The following is a 12,596-nucleotide window of genomic DNA, read 5'->3' as shown; positions in this document are numbered from 1 at the left end:
GAAATAAGAAGAAGGCATATTGGAAGAGATCTAAGTAACTAATTAAAAGTGATTTAGACCATAAATTACAAAGCTGGTGATGATCTGAATTGGTAAAAAGAATTTTTTCACCAGAAGTGCCCTATAATAAGGAAATCACAGGAGCATTCCAAAATATGATCATAAATCATGTTTTTTAGGTATATGTAGAGATTCATTCAGCAACTTGGCATATTAGGACATTTTAAATTATCATTTTTTCTTTCTAGTCTTCTTTCAGAAGGTCAAGGAGGTAAATAGTTTTTATGTCCTTGTTATGGATGAGCAGAGTTCTTTGAAATTCACAAATTTCAAGAATTTTTTTAAAGAAGAAACCTGTATTGAATAAACCTGGATTGATATTTCTTCATTTTTATACTTCAGATAAATAAAAGAACTGGAATATTACTGTTTTCTTCCAGTGTTAATGCAGTCATTTTTCTGCCCCGTTTTTTTTATCTGAGACTATCTATGCATTCATGCACATCTACTAACCTCTTCTGGGACTCTCATGATTGAAAAGAATGCCATTCACAGCAAACAGGTTGTAGGCCTCACGGAAGTTCACCACAATCCAGTAAGCATAAAGTTTTGCTGCTCCTGTTGGAGGAATTTGATTAAAATAAATATTAAAAGTTTATTTAAAAACAGTCTAATAATTTTCAGGACATGACTAAAGAAAAATTATAGAAAGACATAAAAATCAAAAGAAACCCAAAGCAAGAAAGAGCAGTCAAATGAGTTGTTCTATTGTTAACATTTGTGTTAGGAAAAAAGATATCTATTTTTTTCTTATACTAGTGTACAGTTTTTCTCACATATAAAAACAAATAGAGAATACAAATGAAATACATGGTTTTGATGTTTAATAGGTTGGTTTTTTTTAAGTAGCAGTAAGGTTTTTTTTACACTTCTGGCTGATTTAAATGATCACTGAAGTCTTCTATAAATGCTGTTTTAAAAATATTCCAGATTTAGCTTAGGCTCTGAGGAAAGGAGTTCTTGGGTGACTATGATTGAGGAAACAAAAAACATGAAATCTTATCACTTCAACATGATCTCACAATCTTTCAATAAAAAGAATCATGTTGAGTCTAATTTTCCTTTTAAACCATTCTGTATGGAAGAGCTGAATGAACAAGGTTCCGTGAAGTGAGGTGGTAATTTCCATCCCTAAGGCAATGGCAGCAAATACTTTTATTTAGCAATTTATAAAGGTATGCCTCTCAACAAGTCTAGTCACTTTTGGTCTATCTTAATGTTAATCTCACACCCAAATGACTTCAGCCCTGAGACATGTGCAGAATTAAGCCAGAAACACACACACACACACCCTAAAACAGACATGCGCATGTGCATACACACACATATATATACACACATATATTCTCACCATATGGTGAACGAGGATAAAAAGGGGTAGTCTCCTTTTGTGGTATTTCTTGTACTTTTCCATAAAGTTCACTTGTTGAGGCTTGGTAGAACTTTACAGAATTGATAAGGCCACAAGTCTTGATTGCATCAAGAAGCCGTAGGGTGCCGACACCATCAACATCAGCAGTATATTCAGCGAGGTCAAAAGAAATCTAGAAACAGGAGATAATGAAACATCTTTATATGATTCTAAGATGTCTCATGATTGTCACATGATAGCTCTATATAATTTCAACTATATTTTTGGTAATTAAGTTCATGAAATGAGGAAGAAGTTAATTTCGAATCCCAAGACCAGATTATGACTGGTTTCTATATTTCAAAGGAAAAGGTACCCCCAATGGTTGATATGGCTGAGAAATATCTTAAGAGGGATATATATATATATATTCATTATCTACATAAAATATTTTCAAAATGTTACATAAACATCTTGGTCATAAACATTAGGAAAATGCAAATTTCTAAAAGTAAGTAAGAACTATTTCTAATATCTACAGCTAACTTGACTGCTGAAGCTTTTATAATTTCATATAATCATTAAGTAGAACAGATAAGATAGCTATTTTACAAGAGATTAAGTGACATCTGAAGAGGAAAATGTTAAAAAGACTTCTCACCCTCATCTTCAAGCAAAATGAATTTCCACTTTAAAAAATATAATTTGAGAAAACTACATTTTAGTTAAAAAATTTCAAGTATTTAATTTTTAAAATGTTTGTTCTTTAACGACTTTCTTCCTTTAGATCTACTTCTCCATAAACAAACACAAATCCCTGCAATGTAAAGGCAAATGAATTCAATTTGTGTAAATCTATAAAAGGAAAAAAAACTACATGTTATCTATCCCAAGCAAATAATGAAGTTACAGTGCTATGCTACAAAATGTAGTCCCTGCTATAGTCCCAGGCCAAATAGGGCTAAGCACAATGCAATGCATACTTTTCTCTGCTGCCATACAAATGACCTCAATCTTCACCTGGAAAAATCACTCTCCAGAGGGTGTGAGGTAATTCTGCCTTTATGTTTGCCCAATACTGAGTGTTTCTTGAGGAGAAGCTGATAGTTTCATATATGCATATGGTGTTTTGGTAACATGGTCTATTGTCCACAAGGGACTCTGTTCAGACTACTAAACTCATTTCATTTAGGCCTGAAGGTTAAGCTCAAATGGCAGCTATGAAATAAATGGGAGGTGGGAGAACAGAAGGAATCATACTTCATGACTTGGCCAGGTAGAGGGGCATACTGGACATGCAGCCTCGCTTAAGCAACAAGGCACGAGGAGGTTGAGCCTGGGAGCAGCTTGAGACAGGTGAGTCAAACCACCATTACCACTGCCACCATGGAATACTGCCATGGTAAGTGAACTTATCCATAGAATTCAAAATTTCTCCATGCGCTGTCACTGACGGTGCTACATATGGAGGAGAACCTGTTTCTACCTGGTAATTGTCAGGCGAAAAGTAGCACCAGTTGCAAAGAATCAAACCATCCTCTGCTGCCTCAGAGGGGGAAATTAGTGTGCATTCATCCAGGAACAGAAGCCCCATGCCAACTCTTCCTCCATGTTAATTTTGGCTTATGGTCTTTTCAAGTTAAATATGGATGACCTTGATGTGGTTTTCATCTATATTGAAGGCATTGCACAACATCATGTAAAGGATCATGCTAAAAAACACGGGAGCAAGGACACAGCCCTGATTCACTCCACTGGTGATTAGGAAAGTGTGGGAATATGATCCTTTATTCAGAGTCCATATAAGTAAGCTGATGAATTTCTCCAGGCAAAGAAATGTTTCTACAATCTTCCACAAGTTCTCCCAACTGAAAGCATCAAAGACCTTGGTCAGATTCACAAACAGTATATATAGACCTCTATTCTCCTCTTGGCATTTCTCCTGGAGTTGATGGGCAACAAATATCATGTCAATCATCCCTTGGCTTTTCCTTAAGCTGGCTCTCTGTAGATGACTATCCTCCAGCTGAGGGATCAACTAATTAAGGAAGAGTTTGGCAAGAATCTGGCCAGGAATGAAAAAGAGAGAGGACCTCCCTTCACCCTCAATTATCACAAAACAACCTGTTTCCTTTTCCTTCATCTCTTCTTGCCCTATAAGCCAGAAGGTTTTAGCCAGCTTTTGTATGAGCATTGAATGTCCTACCTGATAACTCTCTACTGGAACAGAATCAATGCCAGGCCCTGGATAAGCCTAATGGAATTCAAAATCTTCTTTTGGAAGCTTGATTACAATAGATCAATTTCAACCTGTCAATAGCCTGATGAAAGTCTGTTGAGAACACTATCAAATTCTTATCACTGATCAGTGTGGCTCCAACAACATTAAGTAGTTGATATGCATCATAAGGCCCATAAACAGCCTTTGGGGCACCATAGAAGTGCTTTGGGTTATTACTATCAGTGAAAAACTGGACCTCATCTGCCTTCTTACTGAGCCAAGAATCTTGCATCTCTCTAAGTTTCATATCCACTTTACATTCGAAGGAGTTAAACACTGACTTTTTAGAGAGACAAACTATCTCACTGGTAAACCCTATGGAGTTTCTCTTTTTTTTTCCCTTAGTAGCTTCTGAATTTTACCATCATCGATGAAAATTCTTGCAACAGAGGTCCTTGTCATTGTCAAAAGGTTCAACATCAGAAACTCTTGGGATCTGGTCAGTGGAAGTGACATTAAGGATGATGTCTTATTACCCTCTGCTTTGCCATTGTATGCTAAGAATCAGTGGCCCTTTCCAGGTAATTTATGGTTGAAATCTGTTCTATATACTGAGTCCCAAATTAAAATGTGGGCTCTTTGAGAACAAGAACTGCCTTACTTTTCTATTGGTATCTTTAACCTTTAGAACATTGCTTTGCACATAAATACTTAATACTTATTCATTTCTTCATTCACAGAATGCTGGAACTGGAGTCAAGAAGCCAAGGGTTTACATTTCAATTCTGACACTGGCTATGTGACCACATCAAACCACAATCTCTCCAAGTTCCCAGTTTCCCTATTTCTAAAATGGAGATAATAATGTAAGGTACTTACCCCCATAATCCCCAGTGATATCATACATATAAAATGCTGTCTAAATTTTAAAGAGCAACATAAATCCCAGCACTTAGCACAGTTCCTGATATATAGTAGGGGATAAAGAAATACAGGATAACTTCACATTATTATTGTTCATACTCAGCCATCCCCTAATAATATTACAGAACTCTGAGAAAGTGCCTGGTACATAGTAACTGCTTACTAAATGTGTGTTGGTTGGCATTTCATTCCAGGAAGAGCTATGAATAAGAGTATACCAAATGGACTGTTTTTTCTACATATCTTTTTCATTTTTTCTAATCTAAACTCAACTGTTAGGAAGAGAATCCTATCAGGTCTTTTAATGTCAATTAAGTTGGAATGATCAAAGGAAATGCATCTGAATGCGTTCATTAACCTAGGTAGTTACTATCTCAATTTATCTACTACCTACATATAGGTAAGTTTCTGCATTGTTCAAAGTGAGTCAAATGTCTCTGTGAGGCTATAAGAATTCACTTTCAGCATAAGACAAAGAGAAATTTTTTCCTTAACATTATAATGTTGGGGAAAAAAAAGAGTAACATGGATTTTTCTCCTCATTTACCACCAGATACACTGCTTTTGGATTTCTCTTGAATTCTTGAAACTGCCTTCTTTCATCAGGAAAATCATCACTGGGAAATCTCATGTTATAAGACCCAGTCTACCTGGTACTCAGACCTCATCAGTCCCCTTCATCCTTCTGATTGGATCCTAGACCTGGATGGTAGGACCATGGGGCTTCATTGCCTCCATTTAAAGAGTGGGTTTAGCACAATTTTTCCTATTTCCTACCAACTACCCAAGTGATTGGGGTGAGAATTTTTAGCATGGGGTTAAGAATGACTTACAAAGTAGTTATACTCCTCTCAGCCCCTTATAGTATGTTAGAGACCTTGTAGTTAATTCAAATGAAAACATTTTCTTAGTACATAGGAATATTAAACTAGCCCAGTATCCCTTCTAGACAGAAGAACCACAAACCTGCCATAATCTATTCAGCAAACTATATTAAAAATAAATAGTTATATTTGATAGAGACAGAGATTTGGTTAATCTTGAAAATGTATTCTTACTTCCCACAAAGAGATTTCTTATTTAAGTATGATGAGAAAACTGTATCATCCAAAACTAACAATACAGCATTTTGCTCTCAAAATTGGCATTATCCATGGTAACACAGAGTGAATGATATGCTAGCATCTCATTTAAACACTGGCAGAATTCTACAAAAGGTACATCTATTTTGGAACTCATCCTTAGTGTCTGAACTAATGAAGTAGCAATAAGAACACTTCATAAGATAAGATCATTCATAAAGCCACTCAGTAGAAAAAACTGATATGCATCACAGAAAAGATGGCACTCTGGATTTTCTGTCTCCAAGGCTTGCTTTCTACCTCTCATGTATTGATATTCCCATTTTATAGAGGAAGAAAGTGAGGTTAAGAAATGTAAATTGACTTATCCATAATCATATAGTCAGTATGTATATCATATAACAATTACAATTCTAATAAATAATGTTTAGCATTTGTATAATGCTCTGCCTGTTTCAAAGTGCCTTCACATCCATTCATTTGCATTTTGTTATTTTATTTTAGAGTACTGGCTCTGACTTACCCTCTCTAAAGTCTCAGTTTCTTCTTCTGTAATATAACTGACTAGTACTGTCTCACCAGGTTTTTTTAAGGAGTGTTCTATAAATCCTAAATCACTAAAATGAGAGTTGTTTTTATTTTTATTACAATTTAGCAAACTGGCCTTCAGGAATCGCTTATCCCAAGGAGGAAGTAAGGGATCCTCAATATAATCTTTGTGGGGAGATGTAAATAGAACAAATTTTCAGTTTTACAAATGAGTCACTTGAAACCCACAAAGGTTAAATTACTTGCCTAAGTGCAGGAGACAATATTAGTGGAAAGGCTTTCTGTATCAAGTCCCTTTGGTGTGAACTTATGCATATTCCAATATATAATTTTGTAACTACTTTAAAAACAATCTTTTCTAGAGCTTTAAGATCAGATCCTTCAGTGATGATATAGTGTATAAGGAAGTCTGGGGACTTTATTAGGACTAAAAGTAGATAAATAAAAGACAAAAACTGGGGGCTAGAGGAAGGATATAATTGAATAATTCAAATACATGAATAATCAATTTACCTATGAATGTATATTGAAATGATGAAGCTTGCCACTTAGTAATAAATAGAATATAATGTTTTTAGCATAGTTTCTATGAATTTTTTCTAGTCCTCTATAGGCAAAATATTTGTATCAAAATAAAAGCAATTTGTAAAAAATCAAAGAGCTGGAAGAGATTTTCTAATCACCTTGTTTTATGATTATTAACATTAAAAATAAACTTTAGGAGTGCAACATTCTATTTTATCCTGATTTTTTAATAGTATTTTAAAGTGTTATTTCTTGATTTTATATCACCTTAATTTCAAAATATATTCCTCTTTCCTTCCCAAACTGGAGTTTTCTTTTATAACAAATAAGAGTGGGGGTGGGAGGTGGGGGGTGAGGAAATACATTTAACCAACTATGTCAGTATGTACATGCTCTACACCCATGTTGTCTCACCTATAAAACAGAAAGTGAAGAAGGTTTTCTTATTCTTTCTTCTGGGGAAATGGGGGTGTGGGGAATGGGACACTGGTCATTATAATGCAGACTAAAACTATATTTTACCTGCTATGTGCTTTATGTAAAAAGCTATAAAGACCCATATTAAAGGAAACTAGTTATTATGTTCCTTTTTAATATTAATAATAGTTAACACATATAATTCTTTGAATTTTGCAAAGAACTTTCTTCTAATAAGCAGGCAAAGGGATTACTCCCATTTTACAGAAGACAAAACAGACTAAGGTGATTTGACCCAAACAGCTTCTAATTAACAGAAGCCTGGCTCAAAGGCAGGGCTTTTTGACTTCAAGTCCAATGCTGATTCACCCAAAAGCCGAAATAGCTCTGAGGTGAGTGGCTATAAATGGCATTATTCAATAAAATTGCCTGAAATGTTAGCCTTTACCAGATAAGTCTAAAACAAGCCCATACAGAAATGAATAAACCAATAGACAAACAAATAGATGAATAAACAAATGAATTATTGAATAAATAGATGAATAAATAAATACAGGAGCCAATTCAGTTTTTAAAAGGACAGGCAATTATCTGAAACTTTCTTAGTACATACCTTGAGAGAGAAAGAGAGAAAGGGAGAGAGGCAGGGAAGGAAATTCTTGTGGCAAAGGGAACAAAAATGAGATACATAGATCCAAAACAATTCCTCTAACATTTGATTTCATTCTACTCCAACAAACAAGAAAGTGTTATGCTAAAGGGGAAAAAAAGGAACTGGGAGGATAAAGGCATGAATGAGCCACAACCGCCAAGACCACACAGACAGAACTGTTTACAGGTTCATAAGCTTTTTAATCTTCAAGTTAAACTTATTAATCAAGAATAGAGGCAATAAAATCTGACTTTATATTTTGATATTCTCCCTCCTGAGTTAGCAGAAGCTCACCACAATTCAAAAGACTGGGTTTTTGGTTTTTTTTTCCTCTTTCACTTACCAGCTGAGATAATATGCAAATTTAATTTTATGGAGTTAGATAAAAAAGGTTAATGATTAGGCAAGTAGAGGTGAGGAAGAATATGAATAAAGTAATATGAATAAAATTATAAATAAACTGCTTCCCTGAAGTACATTTATCTTCTTAAGATGCTTTACCTTTTATGCTTTTTTTTTCCTTCAAAGATTCCAAAATGTCTGAATTTAAAATAAAATAACCCCCAATATCATAAATGCACTCCCAATGCAAAATGGGAAAGCAAGAAAATACGAAGAAGTTATAAAGAACCTACAGTTCATAATTTGGAGTATACATAATATGTCACCTAACAAGAGATACTTCTGCTTAACTCCAAACTTATTCAGTTTATACATATTTTGAAGGATAATCACATGTTCTAAGGCATTTCTTGATTACAAACCACAGAGCAAGTTGAAGGGAAAACAAAAAGGCTGAAAAGTTATTAAAGGAACAAACAGCAAAAAAAATTTTTGGAATTTCCTGCAGTAACTTCTGCTGTGAAAAATTGGTTATTGTTGTTTCTGAAGACTTTTGCTATTCTTTACAATTTTATTCCCACACTGCAATGTCAAACCAATCAATCCACAGACTTGAGTTGGCCACAAAATGTTGATTCTTTTTGAACATCCATATAACTCAACTCAGAAAATAGACTATGTGTTCAACTGATGTACAACGTTCTTTCAACTCTACACTGATCCAGGCACCAAATCATATTTTCTTAGTAAGTCTCTTTTCACAGAACTATCAGAACTTTTCACCTCCTTTGGAATCCTCCAAAAGTTCTCTGGTACTATGGCCTAAAGTTTTTCTGCTACCTCAAATTAAGGCTGGATTGGATATAACTCATAATAAATCCTAAAAAGATAGAACTGAGTCTTCTTATTTTATGGAAACTTCTTATTTAAAAAGAATATTTGATGACTTTACCTCTAACCACTCTATTTAGTGTATGATATTTTCCTATCCATTTTAGAGGTGTTTACTTAGCTGGTAAGTAAATGTAGAGGGACCTATTATGTATCTCCATGGAGCAATAGGCTAAAAACTTCTGGAAGAGACAATACATTACAAGAATGAGGGTTTTCTGTATTAACATTTTAAAGGTATGCAAAAATAATAAGCAAGCTTACCCACTAAAATATCAATAAAAAGTGATACTTGAAGAGATTTCATTCTTTTCAAATGAATTCTAAACTTCTTAATCTTATTTCCACCTCTCCTTTGACTTCAACTTTAAGTTTTCATCAAACATTTGGAATTACAAGAAGTTAGGAAAACCAATAATTTAGACTGAATCATAGCCTAAGTAGTTTAACAAATATTAGCCCTCTGTGACTAAGTAAGCAAAGAAAGATGGAAAATGTACTAGAATACTAAGGCAGGAGAATCATGACTAATCTAAAAAGAGTGAAGAAACTAACAAGCTTTAGAATTCATCTCATGGTTCATCCCTTTCTTAAATGTTTTTCCCAATTACATTTTGCTTAAACGTATTTTAAAAATTGACACATTGAGGGAAGGGGAGTTATGTACTAAGAGGATGTTAGGTGATATAGGAAAGTCCTATCAACATTAACATTAGCGAAAAATAATCTAGAGATGATTGGTTTCTTGGTTGTACAGAAACCTATAAATTGCCTGTATGCTGAATTATTTTTTAAAGGTTATTAGTATGGGTCTCCAAAAAAGCCCTGTTGCAAAGCTTCATCATGGTGGAGTGAACAGTCCCAAGAAGGTACTTTGGTTTCTCATAGGCTCTGCAAGCACTTGTCAAGTTGAGGATGTGGTACATAGTATCTTAGCTGTGTCTGTTGACTGACAAACAGCATAACCAAGGGCTATTCATTATGCTGTGTCCTAGGTGATGAATTCTTTGGCTATAGAAAAGCACAACAGAAAAAAAACCCATCTGATCCCTCCCTGGACTTTACCAGTGCTCTCAAGAACCCCATCATCCTGGAAAACAACAGGAACTCTGAAACTCATACTTCCTTGATCTCTCTTGCTCTAGAGTCCTTTCTAACTGTGTGGTGAGGTTGGGGGTGGAGAATGGTGAGATATTCTCAGATCTTACATTTAAGGAGGACAGTCAGGGCAGCCATCAAAATCATTGATTGCCATGTGGCTAAGCATTTCTGGACTTGATGACATGGTGGTTACTGTAGACCCTCCTTTCCTATCCAACTTCTTTAGGTGTTATTTTCCTACATTGGCCTCTGACCTCTTTATGGTCATGAATCTTTTGTTTTCTTTGTATCCCTCAGTTCTTAACATAGTGCCTGGCACAAAGTAAGTACTTAATGATGCTTATTAACTGACTGAAAATTTTAAAAAATGCTCAAAATCTCTAGTTCCTTTCCTCTTCAACAATCATTCTGGTTTTTTTTTTAAAAGGAGAGCATAGTTGTCAATCACATTTTTTGGACATCATACAGAAAACAATAAATTAATTGTTGACATTCTAAACATATTGTTGTTGTTTGTCCTTCATTGTCAAAGAGGCCCAGTGGCATCATGGATGATGTCTTGACCAGCTCTTGTAAAATGAATTTGTGACAGAGAGTTGCACAGAGCCTCACTCTTGCAGATTGTAATGATTACCATGGGCATGTTATTTTGTTGGTCTCGAGGAGGCTACAATTTATGAGCAGGAGATGTGATGATAGGTAGAAGTAAAGGTGGAGTAACTCCTACTAAGCTCACTCATTCACTCTTCCTGGGTTGTGATATAAGAGGTGTAACTCAGGATTGTGGTTCCCCAGTGGTAAGTAGCTGATGGGGCGTTGAAGGGAAGTCTCCCCTATCAGGTTGATGGAAGGAGTACCCCCAAATTCCTGTGCACAAAACAGCTAGGAAGATAAGCCTCCCCCCAATCCCCTGACCCAGCAGGGGAGGGATCCTGACCAGCACTAGTGATGGTTGATCAGTACCTTAGAGAGTAGCTCCCTCAAAGCTCCTTTGAATAACTCTCTTTTGTAATATCAGACTGCATTTGAATAGTTTAATAGATACTGGATATTAGGAAATGGGGAGTTGGTTTGAGGGTAGTGGGGTCCCTATTTTTCCAAGTCCCATGAGGTCCTTCATTCTGCCAGCTTCAGAGCCAGATCAGAATTTCTCCTCACTTCCCAACTATCTTAGGCTAAACTAAATACTAAAAAGGTAAAGGAAAGAGTAGAGCAGATGCAATAAGGCTGTTTGGCTCTCTAGCCATGAGTCCATGCCCCACCCACAGGTCCAACAAAACCAAAATCTCTTTATAGATGTTGTTAGAGATGTTAAGATGTAGTATCACTCTTCTGGAGAAGTCCCAGGGCTAGTCACTTGGAAATCCTTCAGTTGTCTCTTGACAAATCTCTTGTAAGGTAAGATGCTTCCTCCCATTTGAGATTCAAACCCAAAAGCCCAGAGTTCCTCTCAGAGCTCTCTCAGATCCTCATTCTTCTCCCATGATCTTCTGCTACCAACAGTCTTCGCCTGTCAATCATATCTTCTTCCACTGTTCCATTCTTACCTTTGCATACGAAATACTTGTCTGCAAACTTGCAAGCGTTATCAAAGTCCAGTGGCAAGACAGAAGTCAGGACAACTACTGATGGCTCAGGATACATCGGATGACCATGGTTTCCTCACAGCCTAACCAAGCTCCACAGTGCCTACCTCCACCACTTTCATGGCCATTCGAACAAATGGTCCTCATCCACCTGCTGCACTGGGGGAAGTCTTCATATGCCAAAGGTACAAAACCCTTACATCAATGACAGATTAGAGGCTGATTGAGTCATCCTCACTCTAGTTTACTTGCCTAGTGGAGGGGGGAGAGGGATCCCTATGCATGTTACAGCTTCTGGGAGCCCCCAAAGTGAGAGCTGAATGCCAGATGGACACCAAAGACAAAGAGCAACCCTGAAAAAGGCTCAATGAGCCCTCACACCAGAGGTGTTAGTCCTCCTTAAATACCCATATATTAAATTCTAAATATAAGCTTTTGTCCAGTAATCAATAAGCTTATATGCTACTGGAGGAACTGAATGATTTCACAATATATGAAACAAAAGGATAGAAGGATCTTAATGCTAAAATGAAAAAAATGGTTTACCGAAAGTGAATTCATAGTGTTAATTTCTTTGTGAGCCAGAAGACAAAATGAAAAAACATTCATTTCACAGGGATTCTTGATCTTAGTTAATGAATATTCATTAAGTGCCTTACAAGCCAAGTACTAGGCTAGGCACTGAGAATATAAAGTCAAAACCAAAAAACCAAAAAAAAGTTCTTGCTTTCAAGAAGTTTACATTGCAGTGGTGGAGCAGGGAAGGGAATGAGAAGCACTCTTGAACTTGAACCTGTCTGTTTTGTTGCATTTATATGTGCCTACACTTATGATAAGTGTAAGCAAAAAAGATCACTATGAATCAAATTGCATCTTATGAGTCAATATCCATGGC

General features: G+C 35.9%; 1 protein-coding gene across 1 annotated transcript in view; it reads right to left on the bottom strand.

Annotated features, from left to right (window-relative positions):
* GMDS (GDP-mannose 4,6-dehydratase) overlaps positions 1-12,596 on the bottom strand; it is an 840,983-nt gene that overhangs the window by 479,231 nt on the left and 349,156 nt on the right. Inside the window, exons 5-6 of the mRNA XM_056823358.1 lie at positions 1,412-1,604; positions 514-618 (exon numbers count right to left, since the gene is read on the bottom strand). Coding sequence (XP_056679336.1) covers positions 514-618; positions 1,412-1,604 — 298 coding nt within the window. The remainder of the gene's footprint in view (positions 1-513; positions 619-1,411; positions 1,605-12,596) is intronic.

Source organism: Monodelphis domestica, chromosome 3, assembly GCF_027887165.1.
Source record: "Monodelphis domestica isolate mMonDom1 chromosome 3, mMonDom1.pri, whole genome shotgun sequence".
Classification (NCBI taxonomy): domain Eukaryota; kingdom Metazoa; phylum Chordata; class Mammalia; order Didelphimorphia; family Didelphidae; genus Monodelphis; species Monodelphis domestica.
Note: the sequence above shows the minus strand (reverse complement) of the source record. Positions and strands in the feature narration are given on the sequence as shown.